The sequence below is a fragment of the Colletotrichum jinshuiense genome, chromosome 7 (assembly GCF_051148585.1).
Source record: "Colletotrichum jinshuiense chromosome 7, complete sequence".
NCBI classification, from domain to species: Eukaryota; Fungi; Ascomycota; class Sordariomycetes; order Glomerellales; family Glomerellaceae; genus Colletotrichum; species Colletotrichum jinshuiense.
In genome coordinates, this window is record NC_139314.1 from 2,188,380 (window position 1) to 2,214,740 (window position 26,361).

At 54.4% G+C, this 26,361-nt stretch overlaps 7 protein-coding genes across 7 annotated transcripts; 2 read left to right on the forward strand and 5 right to left on the reverse strand.

Annotated features, from left to right (window-relative positions):
- Positions 1-5,449: 5,449 nt before the first annotated feature.
- Positions 5,450-10,340, forward strand: EsH8_VII_000566 (P-loop containing nucleoside triphosphate hydrolase protein; the record flags this gene model as incomplete). Its single annotated transcript, XM_083270699.1, has 4 exons — positions 5,450-5,773; positions 5,850-8,409; positions 8,460-9,700; positions 9,774-10,340. 4 exons carry the CDS (start codon positions 5,450-5,452, stop codon positions 10,338-10,340), a joined length of 4,692 nt encoding a protein of 1,563 aa, XP_083128256.1.
- A 1,388-nt stretch (positions 10,341-11,728) lies between these two features.
- On the reverse strand, positions 11,729-14,278 carry EsH8_VII_000567 (uncharacterized protein; the record flags this gene model as incomplete). The annotated part of the gene is made up of 4 exons (XM_083270700.1): positions 11,729-12,973; positions 13,029-13,984; positions 14,034-14,202; positions 14,255-14,278. The coding sequence occupies 4 exons, from the start codon at positions 14,276-14,278 to the stop codon at positions 11,729-11,731; spliced, it is 2,394 nt and encodes a 797-aa protein (XP_083128257.1).
- Positions 14,279-15,179: 901 nt separating this feature from the next.
- Positions 15,180-16,715, reverse strand: EsH8_VII_000568 (beclin 1; the record flags this gene model as incomplete). The annotated part of the gene is made up of 2 exons (XM_083270701.1): positions 15,180-16,576; positions 16,631-16,715. 2 exons carry the CDS (start codon positions 16,713-16,715, stop codon positions 15,180-15,182), a joined length of 1,482 nt encoding a protein of 493 aa, XP_083128258.1.
- A 981-nt stretch (positions 16,716-17,696) lies between these two features.
- EsH8_VII_000569 (uncharacterized protein) lies at positions 17,697-20,750 on the forward strand (the record flags this gene model as incomplete). The annotated part of the gene is made up of 1 exon (XM_083270702.1): positions 17,697-20,750. The coding sequence occupies one exon, from the start codon at positions 17,697-17,699 to the stop codon at positions 20,748-20,750; it is 3,054 nt and encodes a 1,017-aa protein (XP_083128259.1).
- Positions 20,751-21,457: 707 nt separating this feature from the next.
- EsH8_VII_000570 (kinase-like domain-containing protein) lies at positions 21,458-22,920 on the reverse strand (the record flags this gene model as incomplete). Its single annotated transcript, XM_083270703.1, has 6 exons — positions 21,458-21,574; positions 21,625-22,044; positions 22,100-22,294; positions 22,366-22,544; positions 22,670-22,711; positions 22,848-22,920. The coding sequence occupies 6 exons, from the start codon at positions 22,918-22,920 to the stop codon at positions 21,458-21,460; spliced, it is 1,026 nt and encodes a 341-aa protein (XP_083128260.1).
- Positions 22,921-24,376: 1,456 nt separating this feature from the next.
- Positions 24,377-24,970, reverse strand: EsH8_VII_000571 (DUF3807 domain-containing protein; the record flags this gene model as incomplete). Its single annotated transcript, XM_083270704.1, has 2 exons — positions 24,377-24,859; positions 24,911-24,970. The coding sequence occupies 2 exons, from the start codon at positions 24,968-24,970 to the stop codon at positions 24,377-24,379; spliced, it is 543 nt and encodes a 180-aa protein (XP_083128261.1).
- Positions 24,971-25,283: 313 nt separating this feature from the next.
- EsH8_VII_000572 (uncharacterized protein) lies at positions 25,284-25,810 on the reverse strand (the record flags this gene model as incomplete). The annotated part of the gene is made up of 3 exons (XM_083270705.1): positions 25,284-25,339; positions 25,393-25,516; positions 25,574-25,810. The coding sequence occupies 3 exons, from the start codon at positions 25,808-25,810 to the stop codon at positions 25,284-25,286; spliced, it is 417 nt and encodes a 138-aa protein (XP_083128262.1).
- Between the last annotated feature and the right edge of the window lie 551 nt (positions 25,811-26,361).

The window sequence follows — 26,361 nt, forward strand, 5'->3', positions numbered from 1 at the left end:
GCTGCAGGAGAGGATGGCAATCAGTGCAGTGAAGAGCAGTGCGAGGTTATAGCAGTGGTGCTCGGGACGAGGGTGGGATTTTGTCAGGACAAAGAGGGAGGAGGAAAATCAGAGATCAATTAAACTTGGCAGGGAATTGTCACGAGGACTAATAATGGATGAAAGGTCGTTCCCGAGCAGGGTGGAGTTTGGTTTGGTTTGGTTTGGCCCCGGGTTGGTTTGCAGAAGCTCAGACGGTTCAGGTCCCAACGCACGCGCGCTGCAAGGAAAAAGGACGTGAAAGCGAGCGTGGTGTGGCAGGAGGCCCCCGGCCGCTACAGCAACAGCAACGAGCCTTTCTTTCTTTTGTCTTGGTGGGCTAATTAATTGCCTTGTAATTGCCTTGGTGAGCCGGAGCCTGTTGCAGCAGCTGCAGTGCCCAGCATCGGCACCATTTTAGCTGAGCCTTTTGCTGAGGTGAGGTGGAATTGGAAAAGGGCAGGGCGACCGACGACAGGGGAGCTGCTGGTGGGACGCCGCCTTGGACATGGCCGTGGCCAATCACATAGCTCCGGGATGGAAGCCAGAGGAGGGCCAGCTCCGCTGTTCTGCTCACCAAGCTCCGTTCCATTGGCTGCAGGGGAAGGAAGCAAGGTCACCAAGGGAAGGGAAGGGCAATCACACTCTCTCTGTAAGGCGCCTTGATCTGGAAATCTCGAGGCACTGACTGGCATGAATCAACGGTCTGGTCCTTTTCTAAATCTCGTCCCGTCCGTCACGGGCCAAGGCGGTATTTTCTCACATCTCAATCTCACCCGCCCGGGGGCTGGAAGAGCCTGCATGCTCTGCATGGTTATCTACAGGAAACGACGACCCCTCCGCCAACAGGTGACCCGTCGCAAGATGCCCTTTGCTACTAGCTGCTGATGATCGACACACTCGTGGGCGGCTTGAGGCAATACGCGCAACACGCCGAAACGGAGCCCTTTTTTTTGCCTGGAATCAAGGAGAGGGACCCGTGGTCATGTTCCCAAGTCATCCAAGACGTTATCTCCTCCTTTGTTGTAGGCCGTTGCATTCAACGTGGCCGTGTTCAGACAGAGTTGACCATTGTTTGTTTGTCTCAACACCCACACCCACACGCATACACACGCACACACGTCGCCAACTTGTTGCAATGCACGCTCCCCTCCGCCTGCGGCGAGCTTGTATTCCATCCAAGTTCAGCTCTTTGCAGTGTGTGGCAATGGCCATTCGTTATCTAGCGGATGATCGAGGATGGCGAATTACCTGGGACAAACTCCCGTAGGACTACCAAGATGGTCGTCGCTACAGGGCTGACACCCCCGCCAATGAATGCGCGGCTAATGCAAATTGCTCATGGCGACAGTCCACTTCGCCCCGTCCGTGACCCATGGCCGTTTGTGCCAGCGCTTGGCCCCTCGCCCTCTCCCAATTTCGTGATTTCCAGCCATGGGCCGCCCCCGAGAAGATGGACGTCCATGTCCAGGACAAACCCGCATCAAGCCGTGTGCCGCAACTGCTAAAAAAAAAACACCACAGGTGCCTCCTCCTCCGATCGAGCTCCGATGTCCGGCCCGCTCCGGTTGTCTCACCCGCGATGTGCTTTGGTGCTTACCACCCAACTCAGCACAGCATCAACTCACTCCTAGGTAGGTAACGTCAACAAGAGGCTGCAGACCAAGCGACGGCCCGGTCCACACTGGCTATCTTCCTCGAACAGCCCTGTTTCACCATGTCCAGGGCATCTACAAGCCCGTGATACGCTACTTGGTGCTCAGACGAACGCTTGCAAAATCCGGGGCACGTTTGGAAGGAGGGGCATATTGATTAGCAAAAGCTTGCCCAAAAAATTCAATCCGGGGCATTTGGGACTGTCACGGCCATGTCATCTCAAAGCACTTCACGGCAACCACTCCTTGTCCTCTAGGCCATCAGCAGCCGGCTCAATCTTCGCTTGTTGAGTCAAACTGAAGCCATCTCCCTGTTCGCCTCGCCTGGGTTCTTTGTGACTCCAAACCTGCCTCTTCCCTCCAGGTTGGCCCGCTGCAGGTCGTGTAACACACCTAACCAGCCCAGCCCCCATCAAAACCCCTCGTGAATTCCAATGGGGGCTTGCTCACTTGCGTCGCCGCCTTCGTCGCAGCCTTTGCCAGACGTTGGCGGTGAGCAACGCGACACGGCAGGCCTCGAAACCGTCCAATCGCTGGCGACGAAGGAGCCTCATCTGTGCCTGTTACACGGCGTCCGGTACCTCCTCATCTGCCGTTCTTCAGTTGCATGCATGCAGGCGAGGGAAGGTTGATGGTGGCCCGGTAGCCCACGATGCAGCAGTGCCCGCCCGATCAAACAGGTAACAATAAAAGGGAGGGGAAAGTCCTTGTTGACTCATTAGAACTGTTGCCTTGTCCATCTGCAGAGCGACACACCGCCTGGCAACGGTTCACACGACACAGGCAAGCAAGCGCCATAGGGTGGACGAACAACAAGCCCGTCTTATGCCGACGACGTTGTTTCGAAACGCCATGTTTTGAGGTGCAACTTCAGGTGCCAGCGCCACATGCCAGAGGCTGCTGAAGATGACGACAAGTCGAGTCGGTCTGCAGGTGCCTGCCAGGTAGAAAGGTTGAGAACCGAAAGAAAAAGAATTCTTCTTTTCTCTCTCCTCGCAGTATCAACTCGGTATGGCCAACGCCGATCCCAGTCATCGAAACCGCTTATGGGAAATGGCTGCCTCAGCAGGCAGCAATACGGGTTTCCATGTGTGTTGCGATAAGGTTTGGCCATGCAAGAATAAGCAGCATTTCAAGGAGGTGCTTGTACGGGTTTTGCCCATGTATTTGCTCGCAACGTCCCTGCATCAGCATGATTGAAGCATCTGTCAGCATAGGACTGGGGGGGGAAGGGGGGGTACCATTTGCGGCACAGAACCTGTCTCAATCTCTCTTGCAGCTGACAACGGGAAGAAACAAGGAAGTATTGGTGCGCAGACAGCCAGTTGCCTTGAGCCGAATACACGAAACGAGACAGTATGTCAGCATCTGCCCGAGCAACTCGACTCTTTGCGGCAGGCGCTGGAGGGTAAGGTGAGATAAGACAGGCAGCCACCGGACCCCGAGAATGTTTCCTATTTGCTTCTGCCTCTCCCCGAAACAACAAAAGGTCCCGTGGCGGCCGCGTGCCAGAGCCAGCCAAGCAGTTCATTGCAAGAGAACCAAGACTTGCCAACGGGTTAGTTAGTTGGCAAGGAACGTGGAAGTTGAGCCTGCCGCCCGCCAAGAGAAACCCGGTGCCGAGCGGCGCCGAGCGGCGAGAGTAGGCGGTCGTGTAGTGAAGCAAGTACCTAGCGTAGGCAGAAAGGCGAGGTGGGAAACGGTTCCCGCACACGACTCAACCAACCTTGTCTGGGACCCTAGGGAAACCCGGGATCCACAGGTCATGATTTGCTAGTCTGACCGCCCTTCTCGATGAGATGCTGCGGCGCAGCTCGCCAGAAGAACCACCACCCCGTTTACGCAAATTAGAGCTTCCCACATTGCATCGTCGGCTAACCAACTCGCCTTCCTAATCCAGCCTGTGACTGAATCCCTGAGTCCTCCAGTTCGTCATGGAATCGCTTTCAGGAACGGGCGGCCAGGGGGGGCGAGGAGGGGACACAGGTGTGGGTTTCCAGGACCTTTTATCAGGGCCGCCAGAATGGAATGGCCTCAAATCAGGGAAACCCCAGGGTAAGCAGCCGTAGGGAAAACGCGCTGCACAGCGGCCAGCGGCACGGATGAAGGCGAACACGGGGTTCATGCCAGGATGATACCCGGCAAATCGGAAGCGGATGGGGACAAAGGGGAAGAGTGCAGCTGCCCAGATGTGTGTCAGGCCATGTTAGTGCAGGATGACTGCATCCGGGCTAATGCACTAACAAGCGTCCTAGCCCGGTCCTTTCCACCCACCCCGGCGTCACGCATCACAAGCCCCCCCTCCAGGGTCTCGAGGAACTTCTGCCAAGTGAAAATCCACACGCCACCCTCCATCTGGCAAGGCTTGATTGATTCTTTCCGCCGCCGGTGAGTCAACGGCGACCATGAACGGCGTCGGCCAACCACTGCAACCGGAGCCTACATGGGCCGGCTTGGGCCATAGCCATGGATGCCATGTAGAGTACAGAGCACGGAACAAAATGTCATATGTCGTGTAGAGCTAGAGCAGCGGCCGGCAACAAACCAGTCATCGTTAGGCATGTGTAGCATGTCATCGTCGCTGACGACACGGCAGCTGCCTAGGGCCCCCAGGCGGCAATGTTGCAAAGTCTGATAGTAAATTTGTTGTAGCCTGTGTCGGGCATCTGCAAAGGCGGCGGCAGAGCGATGCAGGTCGATCATTAGTCACAATGGCGAAAGATCAAGCTCGGTTCTCTGCTGCATTGCAGAGTGGGGGGGAGAGGGAGAGCGCGCGGAACAGAACGTGTCAGTACGACGAACGCCGTAAGCTCTGGACTGGGATTGCGGTGGGTGGAATGGGATGGCAATGGGGGATGGGATCCAATGCAGAAGGGATCCCGGTCAGCGAAAAAGCAGCACGAGATGGAGCATGGGGGGTGTCCACACTGGCAACCCATCCGCGATAGATCGTAGCTGCACGCTATCTGGTGAGCCAATGGCATCAGCCATTGGCCGTTGCAGCCAGTTCTGGGAAATATAATGAATTGCTAGTAAGCGGCTCCTCATTGCCTTGCCGATTGACTCTCTCTCTCTTGTCCTTTTAAACCTGAGGCTTTCCGGTGCGTCTTGGCTTGCCGTCCGCCGCTTGTTGCCCGTTTCCGTTCCCGTCCTTCAGGCCCTTTTTTTTTTTCGCCGTCCCGAACCGTGTGGTAAAGGCGAAAGAGCGAGGAGACGTCACCAAACCAGGAAGGAAAAAAAACTTGAGACCGTGACGCCCACCCGGAACCGTCTCGGCGCGCTCTCAACCGAGCCTCTGTGTTTCCTTTGCCTCTCCGACTTTATTTCCGAGAGCCATTGAACGACCTCGACCGCCCACCCCCGGGCTTACACGGTGAAACTGCGACAGCGCAAACATTCCGTGTTTCTCAACCGGTCTGCTGGCCCGGTAAACGAAGGGACCGACGTCAACGCTTCGCAAGGTACTATTGTGTTGTACCTTACTCGAGGCACCTGACCTGAGCTTCGGGAGGAAAATACCGACGCCTTTGCCGAAGTCAATATTTGCCTTCGACCGGGAGCTTACAAACCAGCCCGACTTCCTTGTGGACCTCGACCAGGTCTCGCCAGAGAAAAAAAAAAAAAAAAAAAAGAACATTGTGAACCGCCACTTTGGGGGGAGGAAGAAAGAAATCCCTTCTTTCACTTACCAACTTGTTGTCACTTTTCTGTCTCACAACTCAACTCCGAGAAAGTGAGAAAGTAGCCAAAACCTGCATCCTCCTAGCGGAGTCATCATGCAGAATGAATCAGCCTTGTTAATCGAGGTCGGAGCTGCCCTGGGCGTCGTTGCTCTCACCTCAGTTCCGGCCCTCAAAGGACTCGTCAAACAACTCCGATCCCATAAGCCCAAGGACCACTTCTACGAAGACAAGGATGGAAAGAGCACAACCGAGTCCTCTGCCGCCTTCTCCAATCGCTGGCCCAAGACTTTGATCTTCACCTTTGCCTTCCTGGGACTGGCCGTGTCATTAGCCAACTCCGTGTTGGCCACGCTTTCGTTGCATACCGGCAAGTATGACGGTCTGTTCGTCGCGGAATGGCTTGCCACCGGCATATGGGTGCGTAGATTTCCCTCTTAATGCCCGGCTCTTTTCTTCTTCTTTTTAGTCAAAAAAAAATGCTGACTCAAATCAGATCCTTTTGGCACTACAAGCCGTAGGAATCGCCGCTACCAACGACTCTGTTCACGCTTACAACCTTGGCTTGTGGCTGTGGCTCTCCGGCTTGATTTTCGCCGCCATCCAGGTTTTGCAGAACACGTCGGTCTTTAGAGACCTTCTGGAGAACAACCCCGTTTCGTTCGGCCTCAAAATTGCAAGCCTGGTTCTTGTTCTTGCCATCACAGTAACCGGCGTCGCTCTGCCCAGAAGGCCGGACGTTTTCTACAATGGCCGCGCTGTTGACCGCCTTAGGACCGTTCCCGCTTGCACCCGCTTCACGTGGGGCTGGTGCAGCCAGATCATTGACCTCGCAATCCAAAAGAAGGATCTTGAGGCGTCTGATCTCCCCAGGCCGGACCACTCAACGCGATCCCAGGACTCGGTCGCGGCGTGGAAGTCGTACGACTTCAAGTCGGACTCGAGCCTGTGGTGGTCCATCGTCTGGGCCTACCGGTGGCCTCTGTTCATCCAATGGTCCATCGCTATTTCCAAGGCATTTTTGAGTCTTGCTCCCTCCTGGATCACGCTGCAGATCCTCGAGGCCCTTCAGCGAAGAAAGCCAGGCCAGGAGTTGCCCGTGGATATCTGGATTTTGGTCTTTTGGCTCGGCCTCGCCATTTTGGCTGATGCCTGGGTTGAGGCCACCATGTTCTGGCTGTCTTGGGCCGAGCTGTGTATTCCCCTCAGAGGCGCACTGTCTGCCCTCGTCTTTGAGAAGTCCATGCGACGCAAGAACGTCAAGGCCGCTTCCAAGACAGATGCCGAGCCAAAGGAGGCAGAGACAAATGGCACCGACGCTAAGAAGTCCAAGGATAAAGACGAAGAAGAGGAGGAAGAGGACGACAGCGTTCTCAAATCGAAGCAAGCCATCATTAACCTTATTGGTGTGGATGCCAGGCGCATTTCCGACTTTGCGGCCTTCCAGTTCCTGTTCCCTTCTAGCGCTGCCAAGCTGACCGTTGCCGTCTGGTTCTTGGTCTATTTGCTCGGATGGGCCCCCCTCGGCGCTGGACTTCTTGGATGGGCCATCCTTCTGCCCATCAACTTTACCTACGCCAAGGTCTACTCCAAGGCACAGGACAAGCTCATGAAGATCAGAGACCAGAAGCTCGCGGTCGTCAACGAGGCCCTCGTAGGCATGCGCCAAATCAAATTCTCCGCCCTTGAGCCCCAATGGGAGAAGAGAATTCTTGACATGCGTGAGAAGGAGTTGGTTGCTTTGTGGCAGGTCTTCAAGGGCGACACTGTGCTTTTTGGCATGTGGATCACAAGTCCGATCGCCCTGGCTGCCATCTCCCTGGCTGTCTACGCCTTCATGAACGGAACCCTGACGGCGTCGGTCGCTTTTGTCAGTATTGGTGTTTTCAAGAACCTCGAGGTGACCCTGGCCGTTATTCCCGAGCTCATCACCGATGTCATCGACGCCAATATTTCCGTGAAGAGAATGCAGGATTACCTCAATGGACCCGAGAAAACCCAGACTGTCACCGAGGGCCCTGACGTCGCCTTTGAGAACGCCACCATCGCCTGGCCCGTCGACGACGAGGTCAAGGAGGAGGACAGATTCATCCTGCGAAACGTCAACGTCACCTTCCCCGCCGGCGAATTGTCCGTCATCTCCGGTAAGACTGGCTCCGGTAAGAGTTTGATGCTGGCGGCGGTCCTCGGGGAATCCGACCTCTTGTCGGGCACTATTTATGCGCCGAAAGCCCCCTCGGCCAGCGAGCGAAACGACGACAAGGCTAACCGTGGCAACTGGATCATCCCGAGCGCTCTTTCTTTCGTTGGTCAGATCCCGTGGATCGAGAACGCCACGTTGAAGAGCAACATTCTTTTTGGCCTTCCCTTTGATGAAGAGCGGTACAACAAGACTATTGAGGCTTGCGCTTTGAAGAAGGATCTGGAAATGCTCGCGGACGGAGACAGAACCGAGCTTGGAGCCAACGGTATCAACCTCAGCGGTGGCCAGAAGTGGCGACTTACCTTGGCCAGAGCAATCTACTCGCGCGCCGGCATTCTCGTTCTCGACGACATCTTCAGTGCCGTGGACGCCCACGTCGGCCGCCACATCTACGAGAAGTGCTTGACCGGCGAACTCTGCAAGGGGAGAACTCGTATCCTGGTCACCCACCACGTCGCCCTTTGCGAGCCCAAGACCAAGTTCATCGTCGAGCTGGGAGACGGCACTGTCCAGAACTCTGGTCTTTTGTCGGAGCTGGAGGAGGATGGAACGCTGCAGCTGATCAAGAGCCACGAGCAGTATTCCCAGGAAATCGCCGACGAGGAGGCTACCGCCGTCAACTCCGAAGAAGCATCCGACGTTGAGCCTTCCGAGACCACCGAGCTCAATGGAGACGGCGGAGTCCTGAAGAAGGTGCCCTCAAAGGCTGCGCGGGCATTCGTTGAAGACGAGGCCCGTGAGAAGGGGTCTATCAAGAACCATGTCTACGCCGCGTACCTGAGCCAAAGTGGTGGCTGGCCGTGGTGGGGTTTCGGTTTCTTCCTCTTCGTGGTCTACCAGTTCGTCGTTATTGGTGAGTGATGATCCAAACTTGAATGAAATCGGCGCTAACAGAGTCAACAGGACGTTCGTGGTGGCTACGCATCTGGACGGGCCAGGCGGAGGAGTCCGTCAGCGCATCATCCTTCCAAGAGCCGCAACACCAATTCGCCTATGCTCTCACCCTTCAGCACAGCACTCTTCACGTACCATCCAGCCCTGTCAAGATCAACCTCGACAACGACACCATGTTCTACCTGGGCGTGTACGTCGCCATCGCCGCCTTTTCCGCGATTCTGGGCACCGGCCGCTTCTTCTACTTTTTCGTCATGAGCTACAAGGCCAGTCGCCGCATGTTCGAGGGCATCACCCGGACTGTCCTGCGTACCCCGCTGCGTTGGCTGGATACCGTCCCCACTGGTCGCGTCCTGAACCGCTTCACGGCCGATTTCAACGTCATCGACAACAGACTCGGCATGGATCTCTCGGGTGCGTTTGGCGCCGTCCTCAGCGTCCTCGGAATCTGCATCACGGCCTTCTACGTCTCGCCGCTGATTATTCCGCTGGCCTGCGTCCTTCTCCTCATCGCCGTCTGGATTGCGAGACGCTATCTTGCCGGAGCGAGACCCGCCAAGAGACTCGAAAGCACCACCAAGTCACCTATCTTCGACCTCTTCGGCTCCACACTGGTTGGTATGCTGACCATTCGCGGAGCTGACAAGGCGCAGACGTACATCGACTCCATGTACGACAGGCTCGACGACTACGGCATGGCATCGTGGCACCTGTGGCTGTTCAACCGCTGGATGGGCTGGCGCATGTCGCTCATCGGCGCCATGTTCTCCACGGCGGTCGGTTTCGTCGTTCTGGGCAGCTCCTTCATGAGCGCCCCCCTCGCCGGCTTCACGCTGTCCTTTGCGCTCGAGTTCTCGCAGGCCATCGTCTGGTCGATCCGCCACTACGCTAACATCGAGCTCGACATGAACGCCGCCGAGCGTGTTGTCGAGTACTCCGACCTGAAGACCGAAGACCAGGGCGGCGAGCAGCCTCCCGCAACCTGGCCCACGGAGGGCCGTCTGGAGGTCAAGGACCTTGTCGTCAGCTACGCGGAGGATCTGCCCCCTGTCCTGAAGGGACTTTCCTTCAGCGTCAAGCAGAACGAGAGAATCGGAGTCGTCGGCCGCACCGGAGCCGGAAAGTCGTCCCTGACCCTGGCCCTGTTCCGATTCCTAGAGGCGCGGTCCGGAAGCATCCACGTGGACGGCCTGGATATCTCCAAGGTCAAGCTCCACGAGCTCCGGTCCCGCCTCGCCATCATCCCTCAGGTACGTCCCCCTCCCTCCCCCCAAAGTGCAAGTTCTTTTGTAAATCCAATCCCGAGGCTAACAATACCCGCAGGACCCCGTGCTCTTCTCCGGCTCCGTCCGCTCCAACCTCGACCCCTTTGACAACCAAAACGACGCCGAGCTCCGCGACGCCCTCCAGCGCGTGCACCTCGTCGACTCCACCACCTCGACCCCGGGCGAGCCCGCCTCCGGCGCCGCGCCCGCGCCCCTCGAGGCCTCGCAGAAGAACGTCAACGTCTTCCGCAACCTCAGCTCCCCCATCTCCGAGGGCGGCGGCAACCTGTCGCAGGGCCAGCGCCAGCTCCTCTGCCTCGCGCGCGCCATCGTCTCGCGGCCCAAGGTCATGGTCCTCGACGAGGCCACGTCCGCCGTGGACATGACCACCGACGCGCTGATCCAGCGGTCCATCCGCGAGGAGTTCAACGACTCGACGCTGATCGTCATCGCGCATCGCCTGAGCACCATTGCCGACTTTGACCGCATCCTGGTGCTGAGCGACGGCGTGGTGGCGGAGTACGGCAGCCCGCAGGACCTGTGGGGCAAGGAGGGCGGCGTGTTCAGGGGCATGTGCGAGGAGAGCGGCGAGAAGGAGAAGCTGAAGAACATCATCTTTTCTTAGTCCGCGACCGCGACGGTGAAGGTAGAAGGAGGAAAAAGTACCTCTTGGAGAGTCGGAGGGGGGAATATACGACCGATCATCGAGTGCGTATGCGTATGTGCGCGCGCGCGCGTGTGTGTGTGTGTGTTTATGTGTGTTTTTCTTTTTCCCAACTCGTTATATCACTGTTGGCGCGCTGCTTGTTTCGTTATGCTGGAAGGAGATATAAAAAGTGGCACAAAAGCCGGGACCTGTTTAGATCACGTCCATCTCTCTGATTGGAAACTTATATAAAAAAAAAAGATCGATTGAGACCAAACTTTTTTCCTCGCGGGGGCCGTTCGTTTTAATGCCCATGACATGAAAACCCTTTCTTGGTGAGAACAAACACTCATTAATCAACCGGCACCCACAAATTGAAATGAAATTGGGATAATGGACGGGACTGGCAGACAGGCACATTGTAGGCAACGGTTTTTTTCCTTCTTTCTCAGATCTTCTTTTGGAGTCGGAACAAAAAGCAATAAGCACCAATACCCAGTGTGTCTCGGGCATCTATCCCTTGGTATTTTCAGGTTGTGGCGTTTCGCGGACCAAGTAAGCAGCCCACGTTCTCCTTCGCACTTGAAAGCCGAGGGGGAGGGGGTGGGGGCCGTACATCACTGAGGATTCGGCGTATTTTATGTTTCCTAGGAAGAAAACCGAAAAGTATGGCTGGTGTTTTTATTGAGAAACTTTACTACACCTATCGACGTGAAGCCTCTCTCTCTCTCTCTATATGTATTCTCAATTCAAACCTTGAGCGTGAAACGCGCCAACATGGTAGCCTGTTTGGGCCATTCATCTCCCAATGTGTATGTGTTCATGAGGCAATCATCAGGCGAGAGTGAGGACTGGGAATCACAACACCTTTGTATCTTGGCGGCAACAGGGCAAGATACCAAGGCAGAGCGAAAGTCCGGCGGTGGCTGCCGGATGAATGGTCCCTACAGCTTACTTTCCCAGAATTTTCAGATGTTCCGTATTCAGCTGGTTAGTTGCCTTGCTGCCATGTTTCAATATGACCTACTTGCGGGGCTAAGGAGTCATTCAATCACTCAAAAACGATGTACGGCACAGAGTTCATCTTCTGTAGGGTTGGTAAACTTCACTTAAGGGAGGTCGGAGTAAAAGAGTGTATTCTAGCTAGCTGGTAATAAGGCGAGGGTAAAAGAAGGAAATAGGGGGAAAGGTTCCCCAACGTATTGCTAAATATGCGTCTCAACGCACATCGAGTCGAGACAGACTGCCTCCGTACAGTATTCGGCGTCCAACGTGTTTAATATCAATCTGATCATGAACTTCGTTAAAATCGGTCAACAGAACCGGCGTGTCCCTATGAAACGACCCAATTTGGAAACATCGAAAGATTAGTCGGAATACGTGTCCTCGTCGTCGCCCACTGCGTCGCCAATATCGCTCTCCCCATCATAGACACTGCCGCCGCGCATGTAGTCCTTGAACCCCCGGCTCATCTTGACGACTGCCCGAAGGTGCTTGTCAGTGACGCAAATGCGATCGCTGCCATCGTCGGCGGCGTCGCTCTCGGCGAGCGCCAGGGCAGTCTGCAGCGCGTTACGAATCTCACGTCCGTTCCAGCGCAGGGCGCGGACATCGCGGGACTCGTACACATAATCGCGCGTAGAGACGGACACGCGCACGCGCCCGTTCGAGTCCCTGTCCAGCCGCTCAAAGTTGTTGGCCCAGATGCGCTCCCGGTCCATGTCTGTCAAGTTCTTGTAGTGGAGCGCCACGTGGATGCGAGAAGTGAAGGCCGCGTCGAAGGACTGGACGCGGTTGGTGGTCAGGAAAAGCACGCCACGGTAGTACTCCAACGCGCGGAGGAACACGGAGACGAGGCCGTTGCGGGCAATATCCTTTGCCCGGCGGCGCTCAAGGTAGACGTCAGCCTCGTCGAGGAGTACGAGAGCTCCGAATCGCTGTCCGAGCTCGAGGAAGTAGGACAGGTTTTGCTCGACGCTCAGCGAGTTGATGCTGAGGTCGCCCGACGTCAGGGAGATGAGGGGGCGGTTTGTCAGCTCGGCGACGCATTCTGCGGTGCAGGTTTTGCCGACACCGGGTGCGCCGTGGAGGAGGAAGATGCGTCCCTCGCCCTTGTTCTTGACGAAGTCGTTGGCCCAAGGAGAGACTCGGCCCGAATCACCCGCGGCAAACTTGCCGATGAGGGCTTTGACGGTCATCTTGATCTCATCATCTAGAACGAGGTGCTTGAAAGCCTCGCGGTCGTTAACAACGGGATGAAGATGCTCGAGATTCAGCTGACCCCAGCGACGGTCGCCAAGGAGGAACCCAGGAATTGTCTTGGTGCATGCAATGTAGAATATGTCGCTAGTTGGAGCCGACGAAGTCAGGGGTTTGATGTTGTCGAAACCAGCAAATGGCGAAATGTCTACCCGGCCTGTCACTACAGCGCATTCCTTACAGCCGCAGCGGGGAAGGAAGTGAGGAAGATGGTCTTGCAATGGTGGGGGACCTTGCCCAGGCATCATGGGTGGTGGCCCGCGAGGAGGGCCCGGAGGACCGTGTCGCATCTCGGGTGAACGGAAGTTGAAGAGGCTGAAGCCTTCGGCATCACATATGACCCGACCAGTCATCTACTCTTTTGTTAGCACGATTCCCAAATCAGCAAACATCTCGGAGAGCTCATACATAGCCTGAGGGTCCACGACACACAACTCCTGGGCGTTGTCCCGGCTGCGCCCGCACCAGCAAGCCGTCGTATTCCATGTATGTTGGCCGCTTCAGGAGCTCCCAGTATAGTTTTCCCAGTTTGATTTGCTTCTCCAGCATTTCCTTGGGGTCATTCGGGAAGAAGCGAGCTGGCATGACTTTCAGGGAATGAATAACCTGCTCGCCAGTCCATGAAGCGATGTTGTACTGATTCATCTTTCGAACTATTCGGTTGTGGCCCATCTCGAGAAACCAGCAGACAACTTGCAATTGGCGGTTGCGACCATCCATGGCCGATTCTTGCGTCACGCTGCTTAGGATGTGTGTCTCCCAGAGGTCGTCGCGTTTAACATAGACGACGTTACCGGGCTTCAATGCCATCCAATAGTTTTCGAAGGTCGCAACTGGCACCTGTCGCTGGTGGCGCTCTTCTTCTTTGCGGATAGAATCTCCCACTGTCTTCTCGATGAAGTTGAGGAGCACGTCCACGTGCTCTTCTGTCATGCGAGCATATTCGGAGGAGTGACCGGCAGGTTGGCAAGACTTGTATTTAATCAAGGCCTCTCGGTGGTGGACGATGACGCGGTAGGGAGCGTCAATGACTACCTTGTCTCCCAACAAGTTTACGAGTGGATAGTAAGCCACCACTGCTCTCAAAGCATTGATAAGGTATGGTGAGTGGATGATCATCTGTGTGCGTTCAATCCTGCTCGGCTTCATATCGGCTTCACTGTCGCTCTCTGATGAACTCGAGTCATACTCATCATCGTCGTCGTACACCCTCTTACTGCGCCTAGCTCGTCGGCCGTGTTTGTTGACATGGATCGAGACCTTGGTAACGATCTCAAGGACAGCTTTGACAGCTCGCTGGGCAGTGTCGCCTCCCTTTTTTCCGTAATCGGGTATCTCCTTGAATGGGGCGTTGCTCTCCCGGGCTGATCATGTCAGAAAAACGGCTAGTACACAGCTGTTGTCGGGACTTACTATTGACGACCTTCCCGCCTATTCCGAGGTACTGCAGCACGTATAAAACGTCCGACATTGGCTTTTCTTCAGAAACATGCTTTAGGACAAGAGCCTGACTGTCTTTAGGCCCATTCTTAAAGCCAACCTCCTCGAAGCTGACCGTGGAGCCAGCATCGTCGTCGATGGTCTGCATAATGTCAGTGTTGGCACCCAACTAGAGGACAAACTCGTGAGCTTACATCGTCAGCTTGGCCTCCCATCATGGAAAATATACGTTTCAGGCTGGAAGTCTTGAAGTGAACCGAAGAGAAAAGTGATGGATGGCAGACGGGAAAGGAAGAATACGTGAAAAGAACGGGGTGGGCAGTCCTTATCAAGCCTTACGGCCCGATGCGGCTCTTGTCAGTTTCATCTGTGAAGAGCAACAACAGGCTGAGTGTCAATGGCATTGTCGTTTGGTTGCTAAATCATTGGTTCAGTAAACAGGGCGAGCAGTCACCCCCGCATTAAGCCATTGACATTGGCCTCAACAATGACTGGATTGGTGGCCACAGATGCCTTTGCATTAGGCTTGCATGAGTGCAGGCTGTGGTGCAAGACGACCAGGCAACCAAGCGGCTTTTGGTCAGTGAGGCGTTCTGCTGCCTGGATCGCCGAGGACTGCTTATAGGCTGGATCACGGCGGCTGGCATTTGGGGGCTAACTGAATTGTAAGCAGTGAGACTGCGAAGTCGAAACTAGCGCTCAGCCTGTCACGTGAGATCGGATCGAGTTTCCCACCAGGACACAACCATATGCTGTTCCTAGGCGTGCTTCTATTAGTTGATCCATCACAGGTCTCAAGTACAGATTGTCCAGAGCGAGAAAAATCGAACACTTGAGGTGTCGGCAATGAGACCAAATCCCTGGGCCCTGGACGCCTGATGTGTGACACATACGGGAACAATACTGTGTCTTTTTTTTCCTGCCTCAAAAGAGGAAATATAACAACCTAGGTTCAAGGACTACAGAGAGCATTGCTGCTCTCCCGGGCCTGATACCGTTAGAAACGTGATGCCGAACTCCTGTAATCCCATACGCTTGATCTATGCCCGCCAAGAAGCCCGCCTCAACTCCGAGATCATGAGTCCCCTCCCAAAAGCAAACGGTTTACGTAGAAAATGATTAATTGTTGGCAGCCCTTGCCGTCGTATTCACGTTGCTAGCGTGCGCGAGCAGGAATTTACAGCACGTCAGCGTCAGCTTGCACGCCTTCGTCCAGCCGTCATCCTGAGCAATGCCGAGCTTGATGCTGACATCCATGATCTTGTCGCCTTCGATTTTGTATGGAAGGCTGAGCGGATGGCCGTCGGCTGCTGTCTGCCGATGAACAAAGGCACCGAGTTGCCGCACCAATTCCAGAAAAGCCACCATCGCGTTGTCAAACTTGCGATGCATGAATGTCAGGCCCAAAGGCAGGTCTCCGTTGGAGAAAAGCTCCAATACATGTTTCTTCGGGGCTGGTGGCGGCGCATTTCGGTGGGAGCCTAGACGACTAGCAGCTGGTGACGGCAGCTCATAACGAATGATCTTTGAGGTGCTTCCCATGGGCTGCGGCTCAAACCCGTCAAACTTGTAGCCAAGCTTTTCGGCCACGGTAACTAGCAAAAGAAGTGCATGTCCCCATGCTGCGTTGATCTCCGGCCAATCAACAGGCTTATTAGACAGCCTGCCCAGTCTCAGCCCGTTGATAGTAGCAAACGTGCCGTCATGACTGATGCAGAAGGTGTCGTTGTAAACGTTGGACCGCTGCAGCTTCTCGAGAAGTTGAGCGTCGTTGTCGAACTTGGAGTTGGTGCTGTCGCGCTCGTTCTGAAAGTCGGCAAGCTTCGTAGCAAAGGCGTTTCGCTCGCGCCAAAACTGTTCCTCTTCCCGGTCGAGTTGCTGAGCTTCTTCTTCAAGAGCGATGATTTCTGCATCTACCGCTGCCTTCTCCTTCTCCAAGCGCAAAAGCTCTGTCATTGCATCGGATTCGGCTAGGTTCGCCTTTTTCAGAGCTTCCTCTTGAGCTTTGACGTCCTCCTCGGTCGGCTGGTCGCTCTGTACTTGTTTCAGGAATCCAACATAGGCATCACGCTCCCTCGCTGCACCCTCAAGTTTCTTTTGCAGACCGTCTACCAACATATCGGTGCATTCAACACACACGGGGTGATCGATGTCGGATCGCGCGGAAAGGATCTCGAAGAGCTTGTTGATGCGTTCCATCTCGTGCGCTTTGCTGCCGCCGCGCGGGTCCTCCTGATCCTTCTGCACACTCTTTGCGCCCCTGCTTGACTTTGGGTTGACTGGGAGCGGATCCGGTCGGGAGAGAACCGGTTGCGCGACTTGTGATTCGGTGAGGTAGATGAAGGACATGGTAGAATCTCGCTGCGCCGAGTTCGATGGGCCGCTGCCATGGCGCTTGAAGGTTGCGGAGGCCGCATTTTGTGACACTTTATCGTAGATTGCCCTTCTTTGACTGTCTTGGGGATGATATGGCTGCGAAGTCGGCGACTTTTTCGGTGACTGTTGAGAGGAAGAGGCTACGTTGGTCAGCTACTTTGCGCGCATCGATCTGGAGAGCCGCTTGTACTGACCGACAAGGAGATCGTAAGCCGCGGGGTTCAGTTCCTCGAGAGAACTGTCCAGCTTGAGAGGCGTGCGGCACTTTTGGCAATACATTTTGCTGTAGCGCGCATGCTGGCAAGCTTCGGAACGCAGGTGTTGATAGATGTAGAGGGAGGTCTTGTGATGTCACCTACAATAGGTACGGGACGGGGCCCTGTAGCTCGCTAAAGCCACCTCACGGGGTGGGGCTGCTTGACGACTGCTAGGAGATTTGACGCTTACCTTTGCAGTCATCATGGTCTTGGACTCTACATCGATTTTACCTTACTCCTTGCGGTTCCCAAAACCAGTTGAAAAAACCGAGCCCAGATCTAGACAAGGGGCGAGTTCTGCCTCTTCAATGCATGGTTTTGGGCTTGAGCATTTAACACACGACTACAACCCGGATAAGAGAATCCCAGCTCGCAGGTTGAGAAACGATTACAAAAGAGGACACCCGGGTAACCTTGCAAGACCCGAATCAGTTTTTATTTCGGCGATTGGTCCTACAACAGAAAATATACCCTCCATTCAATATAGAGACCTAAAGTTGGCTGGATTTGACCATATAAAGCAAGGACGAGAAGAGTCTCGCCGAGATACGGCAAAAGCACGAATCAGACACAAAGGCGTGGAATGCGAAAGTGCCAAAGTTATTCATCCAAGGTAGAATGATAATACCGATAGCTGGTACAACACCACCTCAGCCCGTTTCTAGGTGTTTAGCACCACGCCAAAATGCAAAACGCTTGTTATCTATCCAGGGGTTGTAGTAGTAAGCAGCAGTGTAAAGTAAGAGCTACTGACAGCGGCGCTCCTGGGGTGCCTCTGGCAACGGCAACACCCCACTTGGCCAGTGCGTTTCCACTTTACACGAGAATTCGGGGTACTTGTGCGCCGCGTCAAGGCGCGTATCGATCTTAAGTGCAACAAGTTTCCGCTCAAGCTCATAGGGACCTCATCATCGCCGTCCCGCCGCTCACTGTCATTGGTGCACCAGACCCCGCTCTCGTAACGACATGTCTTCAAGGGTCTGATAGCTTTTGCCAGACCAGTATGGAGCCGCCAGCAAAGAGGCCAAGGACCGGCCCGTCGCCATCGGGCCAAAAGTCCAAGGGAAATGAGGATGACGAGCTCAACTACGAACCCGAGGAGGTTTCTCAAATGCGGGACCCTGGCTACCAGCTTGAGCAGTCTCGTGCTTTCGCCGCTTTCAAATTGAAATCAACGTTCGAGCATATATTCCAGAAATATGAAAGGGACTTTACCGGCATCGGCGATGAGATTGATCTCAGGACCGGCAAGATCATCACGAATAATGGACACTTGGAGAACATGCGAAACGAAAGAGACACAGGTTTCCCTGATGAAGACGAGGAAGACGAGGGGGTTCTCCTGGAGGATGCATTTGCCTCTGATGACGAGAATGATGAGGACGAGGAATCTGGAGAAGACGGCAACCCTGATCAGTCAGATGGGGAAGAGGACGAAGACTGTAACCTGCACGGAAAGAAGAGCGCGGGCCCTCCTTCGACAGTGCTCATGCCCAAGGGAAATGGAGAATTGCAACGGCGACCTAGTCATTCACACTCCCTACCGGGTATACCAAAATCTGGCTCCGAACAGCGGCTACCCGACCTTGCTCTACCATGCCGGCCAGGATCCGGTCATTCGAATCCATCCGCAAACGTTTGGGGCTTTGAACCAGAGTCTGTAGATCCGACATGGAGGGTACCCGAGATCCCCCAACCGAAGCTTGGAGACAACCTTATGTCGAGACTGCAAGGTGCCAGATACCGCTTCCCCGTCAGTCAGGGCTCACGATCCGTGTGGTCTTCGCGGCCAGACAGCGAGGAGGATAAAATAACGCCTGAACCTGCTCAAATTGATATGGCGCAGCTCGCCCGTGCGAGGCTCGAGGCCTCGAGGATGGCGAGGCCGACGTCTACGAAGCTGCTGCAGTCATTCGCCACCGGAGACGACAACGGAGATGATATTCTCGGGGTTTCGGCCGCGGCCAGCTTCGTGAAAACGAAAGAATCGGCCAACCGTAAAAATGCAGTCTCGGGAAGACCAGATGTCAGTACTGCTGAGAAGCAACACCAGGAACTATTGCATTCTGTGGAAGATGGGCCAGTTGAAACGGCATCTACGAGTTCGAAATCTGCCGTCAAAGATGCGAAAATGCAACCAAATTTTCCAATCCCACCCGAATTGGACCAGCGACCAAAGAAGCAAGGAGTTCCAATCAAGGCCCGGAAATCAAAGCAGACTTCTGGGACGAGTAATATTGTCGACACGCCAAGCCAAGATCAACCAGTTTCTACCGCAGCCGAAGTTAATGCTTCGCAAAACTCGGCAATTTTTGTGACGGACAGGGAAGTTCAGGAAAGGCCCAAGCAACAACTAGTCATCGAGCTCTTTTCAAGAAGGCCTTCGCCAGGGGAAATCACAGATTTCGTGGACCCTGACGACGTGGAAATATACGGTTTCATGGGGCACGAAGATGCTCTCACGTCGCGGACTGCCAATTTGACCGTCTCTGAGACATTGTCAAAAGTTCCAGTCCCGCAGAACATCTCCGAAGAGGTCATGCCTGATTCAAATGGCCGCGATTCGCACAATTCGCCTGCAACAACACAAGCACGAACGAAGAAAGTCCCAGAGCCGCCGAAGGCGCAGAAGGAAATGTTTACAAGGCACGAGATCGACGCTTCTTACGCCTTTTCCGACGATGAGGACGGCATTCCCACCACACGTACACGTGCTACACGCAATGGGAACCCGTCTGTGGTTGCTCCGGATACAATCAAATCCACAGAGCCAACGCCCCAAAGAACGGAACCTTTGGAGATGGGTGACTTGGAAGACCGGCGGGAAGGCGAGACAGAAAGCTCCGGCTTCAATACGTCAGCAAATACCGGTGATGCAGCTGCCGAGAGGCTCGCGGACATGGACGTTGACGCACCTGCAGGGGAGCAGGCTGCTGAACAAGCTTTCAATCCAAGAGTGCAGCAGACCCCTGAAATTTTCACTGGATCTGACTCAAATGGAAGGCTTCAAGCGGCAGAAGAACGCCTTCCTGGGAACCATCAACCCACGAATGAGCAGATTACAGAAGAGCCGGATGTGGCAAGTAAAGAGGAAACAAAGTTGAGTCCCCAAATCACGCCTATGAAGGAGCCGCAGCCTCCAGGCAAACATGGCCAAAGACAGGACCAAGGATTCATCATCCCCCTCGGTCTAGACGAAATAGAAGGAACAAGCGCAACGGAGCCCGACAGAATGGGCATTGAACTCCCCATCCTACCAGCACCGGCACAGGAACCACCAAAAACACATACCGTCCTATCGCCGCCGCGCCGAGCCCACCCGTCGACGAAAAAGCGATCAGGGCATGCTACATCCCCCATGCGGCGGCTCAACCTGCAATCCAGCAGCCCCCTCAAGAAATACGCAAACCCGGACTCCTCCGCCAAGGCTCGCAGATCAGCGAGGTTCGTAGATTCGGCCAACCCCAAGCCAAGGAGACCCAAACCCATTGGCGGGTGCGCCGCCTCTCCCGGGTCTGTCAAGGCTGGTCACCCCCGCTCGACGACAATAGACATCTCGGATTCTTCGACCCTTGCACAACCCTCCCCAGCATCCAGGGGGCCTAAACGACAGCAACCCAGCACGCCGTCGACCAGGCTCAAGAAAATAAGCAAGGGCTCGTCGTCCAAAAAGCCCATAATCTCCCTCCTGTCTGACGACGACGACGACGAACTCACCCTCGACCTCTTCAAAACGTGGACGGCCGGAAGCGGTGGGTCGTCAGGAGGCCGTACAAGGACGTCTTACGCGCCTGTTTTACTTGCTGGGCCGCAAACCAAAATCACTACGCCCATGAAGCAGCGCTCGCCTGCCGGTGGTGGCCTCGCAGGGTCAGGTACCGGTACAGGCGCGGAAAGAGGCAAGAAGCGCAAGGCAGCGTGGGCATTTGCCACTCCCACCAAAACCCAGCTTGGTAGCCCATCGGGTTCGCTCGTCCGAACGCCGGGCGGTAACATGCGCCGGTGTGGCGAAGATGGGTTCCGATGCGATAGGGATTTCTGCTTTACATGCCTGTAGATGATACCCTGGCTCACACGGGATTAAGGTGCAAATTGGTATGGAAACACACAAAGGAGCACTCAAAAGTATCAGAGCAGTCGGCGACTGGAAAGCAGATGGTGCGTTCAGTGGGATAAGGTCATGGAAGCGAAAAATCGCTTCCTCATTAGTCGCTACATCAGATGAATACCAGAGAGCTTCTGTAAAGAAAATCATGAAAACCACGTATGCAACGTCATGCATGTTGACCGGAAACGGCAGTTGTAACGAAAAAGGGGCATCAACCTCGCAAACGCCTTTCCCCTCCATATGGTGATCCGGTCCTTGCGCATGCCAATTTCCCTATCGCTTCCACTACTTTCCCTGCCTCCTGGTCCTTTCCTGCCGCCTCTGTCGACGGCTTATGCCTTCGTACGTGTGCTGACTACCATTGTCCCGCCGCCCAAGACTAGATATTTGCCTTGAAGGGTCATTCCACGTGACAAGACAGGGAGTGGGAAGGGTTGGCTTCGTGCTTTATCCATTGGTCCGATTCAATTTCATACTGGGAATAGGAGATTTGGGTCTAGGTACCCCCACGCCCGCTCGTAAATGCAAGCACAGGTCCTGACTAGGCTACCAGCGGAGTGGCACCTATTGTGTACAGCCGGTTTGCGGAGAGAAGATCCAGAGGGTTGCGAGAGTTGCGATTATGTTCTCGAACTGAGTGGGTTGATGATCTGCACTCAGTTGCTGGTCACGCCGGATGCCGTCTGGCTGGCCAAGTTTTGCTTGAAGACCTCGGGATCCCGAACAGGGTTAAAGTAGGGGTGTGCCTGGGCCTCCTTGGCAGTGAGACGCTCCTATTCATATGTCAGTATGCTGTGCTTGTTGCTTCCACGGGGGAACATACCTGGTGGTCATATCTCAACAGCTTGTCCAAGAAGTCAATTGCTTCATTAGAGACAAAACGCTGGTTCTCAGCCGTCACAAATGAGTGCCAGGGCTTCTTCTGGAAACGACCCAGAATATCGTCGTACTGAGCGTCAAGCTCAATCTCGTACTTGTCGAGGTAATCAAACAGGTCATCCGTACCGAGCACCTTTGCGATCTTGACAAGTTGGTCTGAGTTGCTGTTGCCGTGGAAGAAAGGCTCCTTGCGGAATATCATGGAAGCAAACATGGCGCCCAAACTCCACATGTCGAGGCTGTAGTCGTACTCCTGGAAATCGACTAACAGTTCGGGGCCCTTAAAATATCTGGAAGCCACGCGAACGTTGTACTCGGTGCCCTGGTGGTAGAACTCGGCCAAGCCCCAATCAATAAGTCGCAACTGTACCAAGGTTAGCCCAGAAAGTCTTGACAGCTTTCTCGACAGGAGCACATGCCTTTCTGTTCTCATGATCGATCATAACGTTATGAGGCTTGACGTCGCGGTGCATGATGCCTTTGCTGTGGCAGAAGTCGAGGGCTTTCAACAACTCGTTGATGTAGTATCGGACATCGAGGTCATTGAACTTGGGGTAGAGGCTTCGGAAGTCGGTGTTGTTGACGTGCTCGAAGATCAGGGACGGTGTCTTGCTCTGTTGGTAAACACAATCAGTCCATGGCCCCAATACATCACTATGCAAACAAAACCAAACCCCAAACTTACTTGCGAGTCTCTGACTACATCCAGCAGCGCCACAACATTGGGACCTCCAGCCAAGTTCTGCAGAATCTTGATTTCACGCTTAATCTTCTTCTTCTTGACAGGCTTCAGAACCTTGATGACGCATTTCTGGTAGTTGACGACATTGATGCCCTCGAAGACCTCCGAGTACTTTCCGCGACCTATTGTTACATTCTTGCGTCAGCCCAATACGCTCGGTTCAGATTGCCTCGCGCGCGAAAAGTATGCAGCCGGATTGCGCCTTCGCGCGGCGAGGGGTCCACCAGGCCGAAGCACGCAAACGTACCAATTTTCCTCACGACCTCGTAGTTCTCGAGAACGCCCCAGCCTGTTGATTGAAGGGTCAGCAATGCCATCGCAACAAAAACAGAAGGATGGAGGCAAGAAGGTTTGGCTCTGCGCATCGCCGAGTCGCATAACCTCGGCCAGCCTCGAGCTACCGGAAGATGGGGTAGAAAACCTACTGATGTTCACACTGTCGTAGTCCCAGTAACTGCGGGGCATGTTCTGGTTGACATCTGCGTAGACCCGCGCCATGTTGGGCTACCTTTGCCTGCGATCGCACGCAGGACTTGACAGGGACGGTGATGATGTGGTGAGGTTGGATTTTGCGGCGGAGACAGAACGAGGAGGGGTCTCGGCGTGGCTGAGGTAGCCTGGCTGGACGTGGAGTGAGTGGTGGTGGTGGGAGAATGGGGCAGGGAGTAAATCAAGGTGGGATGTCTAAAATCAGGCTTAGCGGACCGGGCGGTGATTGGCTCTCGACCGAGCCAGGTCCCTTTCTACTTATCGTCCAGACCGCCCGATAAGCCTTTGCGGTCCGTGCATATCCCTGCCGTCCAATATCGAGCAGCCTGCGTTCCATGGTGAGTACCTCCAAGATGCCAGACGAACCCGGATGCAGCTCGTTTCTTGGCAACGTGCCAGGCACCATGCTCGAGGACAAAGAAACCGACCACTTCCCGTTACAAAGGAGCACAGCAACGTGTTGCAGTTAGTAGTTGGGGAAACAGAGCTTAGTCACTTCATCTGAACAGAATCAATACGCATGTCAACCACTGGGAGGTCTATTCGCTTTTGTTACGAAGCAGGCAGCCCCAGTCATCCTGGCTTGCCTTATTCGGGACCACGAGTCTCACCATCGATGAAACGGACAGCTATACACGTTGCTCGAATGTTTCCCTAACGAAACCGAAACGATTCTTTGAGCCAAAATGCCAATCATCCTCCAGTCCCAATCCCCCCTCTCAGCCAAACACGAAGGACCTGAGTTTTTATGCCATGTGCAACACGCTCTCTGATTAGTAGGCGCTCTAGGTTTTTCTCTCGTCTGCCTGAACTTGCTCGTTACAAACAACGCCCTCCCTGAGCCATAAGCATATTGTGAGTTTTTTTTATCTGTCTTTGAAACGTTAGCAACTTTTCCGAAGCAACCAATAACAGGATTCACAAGGTTCTAAAGATGCATGCTTTCAGAGAGAAGATTAATGCTCGACATGTCCAAGCTCTGTGAGACTGAAGCTGTTGGCAGAAGCCAGCAACTGTCTGTCTCTGGCTATGGATCCGACTAAGGATGACGATACAAAGATTTTCATCATTGCAAATGCAGTGTTTGGAGAAGGGAACAAGCAAGAATCTGTCCACGTACCTCTTTTTTTCATGCTCTCTAGCGTTGTTTATTGCCGTGGACTTCGTTTTTGATTCTGCATATCAAGCCCAAGTGGAAATGACGGAGTCAGTTGCTCTCAACATCGGTGTTCAAGTCGAACTGGAAGATCTGAGGGCGTGCGTATGGCCCAAAGTTTCTGCCAGCCATTTAGAACTGGAGTCGGCGTGCATGGGAGCTCCACGGGCCTGTGTCTAGCCCGTAGTTGCTTTCCAGCAACAGCCAGGGCGTTGATAGCGGTATGGTGAATGAGTATTGGTCGGCGATTGCAATTCGAACGATTTGCCGCCTGTTGAATGGTGCTGGGTGATGTTGGGTGAAAATTTGTCAGTCGTAGTCCAAGGAGTCGAGCCCTGCTTCGACAACATCCCAGGTCCGTTTCCGGAGGTCGGGTTTGGGCTCGTGGTTTTTGCCTTTCCCGCCTTTTCTCTTTTTCTTGTTCTTAGTTGCCTTGCTCGGCTGATGAGATGACTCGACATCTTTCGGACTACCATCATCGCTAATCTCACCGGTTTCGAGGCTTGGCTGGGGCATTGTCGAGCGCCGCTCCGCCGCTCTCTCCTGCTCTCGCTTCAGAGCTTCGAGCTCAGAGTGTCGAAACATTGCGATTTGCTCGTCTGTGAGCGTGCGCTTTACGCCATCGGGATAGTAGCCGAGGCCGTCGTCCTCTTCCTCGAAGAAGTCGCCATCATCTTGTGGGAGCCCTGCATTTGTAACAGTTGAATGTTGGTCCGGATTGAAAAAATCTGCGTTGAAGTTTTGAACCGACGCGTCTGAGAAATGCGCTTCGAAAAACGTCATCAGGTCATCCTGCAAACAGTCAGTATGGTAGCCGCCACTGCTCACAGCGGGTGGACTCACATTGCTGACATTTGGTGCCGCAAACTTTGTCTTCGTTTGACCCAGCCCGACAGCAGCCATGGTAGCTGAAGGATGCAGCGTCCTCGTGTTGAGGCTCACTTTTTTTCCCCCTCGTAGGGATTTTTCAAGGATGAGGTTTGAATGTTGAAGGATGGTGGAATGAGTTGGAACAAATGCAGTGGGCCAGGCGCGTCTGGGAGCTTGGATCACGTGTGGGGACGGTTCATCTCACCCATTACGCCGAAAGCCACAGGACGACGCGAGACGCGCATCTACTGCCAAAAACCGCGACTGCGTGAGTGCATTTCTCTGCTTAGGTGTAGGAACAGTTGATATTGTCCGTAACTCTGCCCCCGTTCCCTCAGTCAGAAGCTTAAGACCGGCTCAGTAGGGCGAGGGCACTCTGAAAGGCGCGGAGAACTTCGGTCACTGCGAACTTGTGAGTCAAATGTATTAAACGAATGTGGCAGGGAAGGGCTTACTGTGCTCCTGCTTTTGGGCCATGTTCTGCTCTGCCATATTGACATATCGTTGTCTGGTGTGGAGGCGCTTGACAGCGCGCTCGTTGTCATGGGCACTTGAAGTAGATGCCCAGACATTAAAGTACTGTCGAGGTCGCGGTTAGTTTGAGTGTCAACCAAGTCGATGAAGGGGAATCATCACCTTCACGAGACTATCAAACTCAAGCAAGAGCTCACGCTCCTTCTCATCAGCCTCAGCAAGGGCCTTCTCATATCGAACCTCGAAATCCTCCCAGTCGAAGTCAGGTAAGACACCCGGTGTGCTGGGCGTGTTGTTGTCTGCCTGGATGTTCGCCATCTGTTGGTCCAATCGTGGCTCAGGCGTCTTGGTGCTCTGAAGAGCCTTGGGTCTCTGCGACTCGTTTGTTGTGTCGGTCATTTTCGCGTTAAGTTCGTGAAGAGGTGCAGTGTCAATACACCAATTTGGTCGTGCAGTTATCTCAGAAAGAGGTTTGGCTGGGCTAGGTTGGTGCACAATGGGTTTGTAATTTTGTGGCTCTTTTTCTGGTTGGCCTTGGGCATAGTTGATTTTTCGTTGGTTGGTCTTGCCAGCTAAAATAATACGCGCGATGCTTGGCGATGAGACTGTCCGGTGCTGTCGTTTCAGTGAAGGATACCTTTGGCATTAGCGATCGGCTCGCTGTGACGACTGTTACCCCCTGAGATGGTGCCTGCTGATGGAAATTGGTAAGATTGTTGAGTCTTGATGGAGGAAGGTGTGGCGGGTGCAGAAGAAAGTGTGGCGCGCAGCTTGGTAAGTAAGAGTGACTGGAGTCCGAATGGGTTAGGCCCACCCCTGCTGCCTGCCGGAGTCCGCTGCGCCAACGGCAGTCGAGTGTTTCCCATTCGGGTCCATTCATCGCCTCTCACCCGACCTCGTCCCCGTGACTCGACGACCTTCAAATAACCTACACTGCTGGTCGTCTGAAC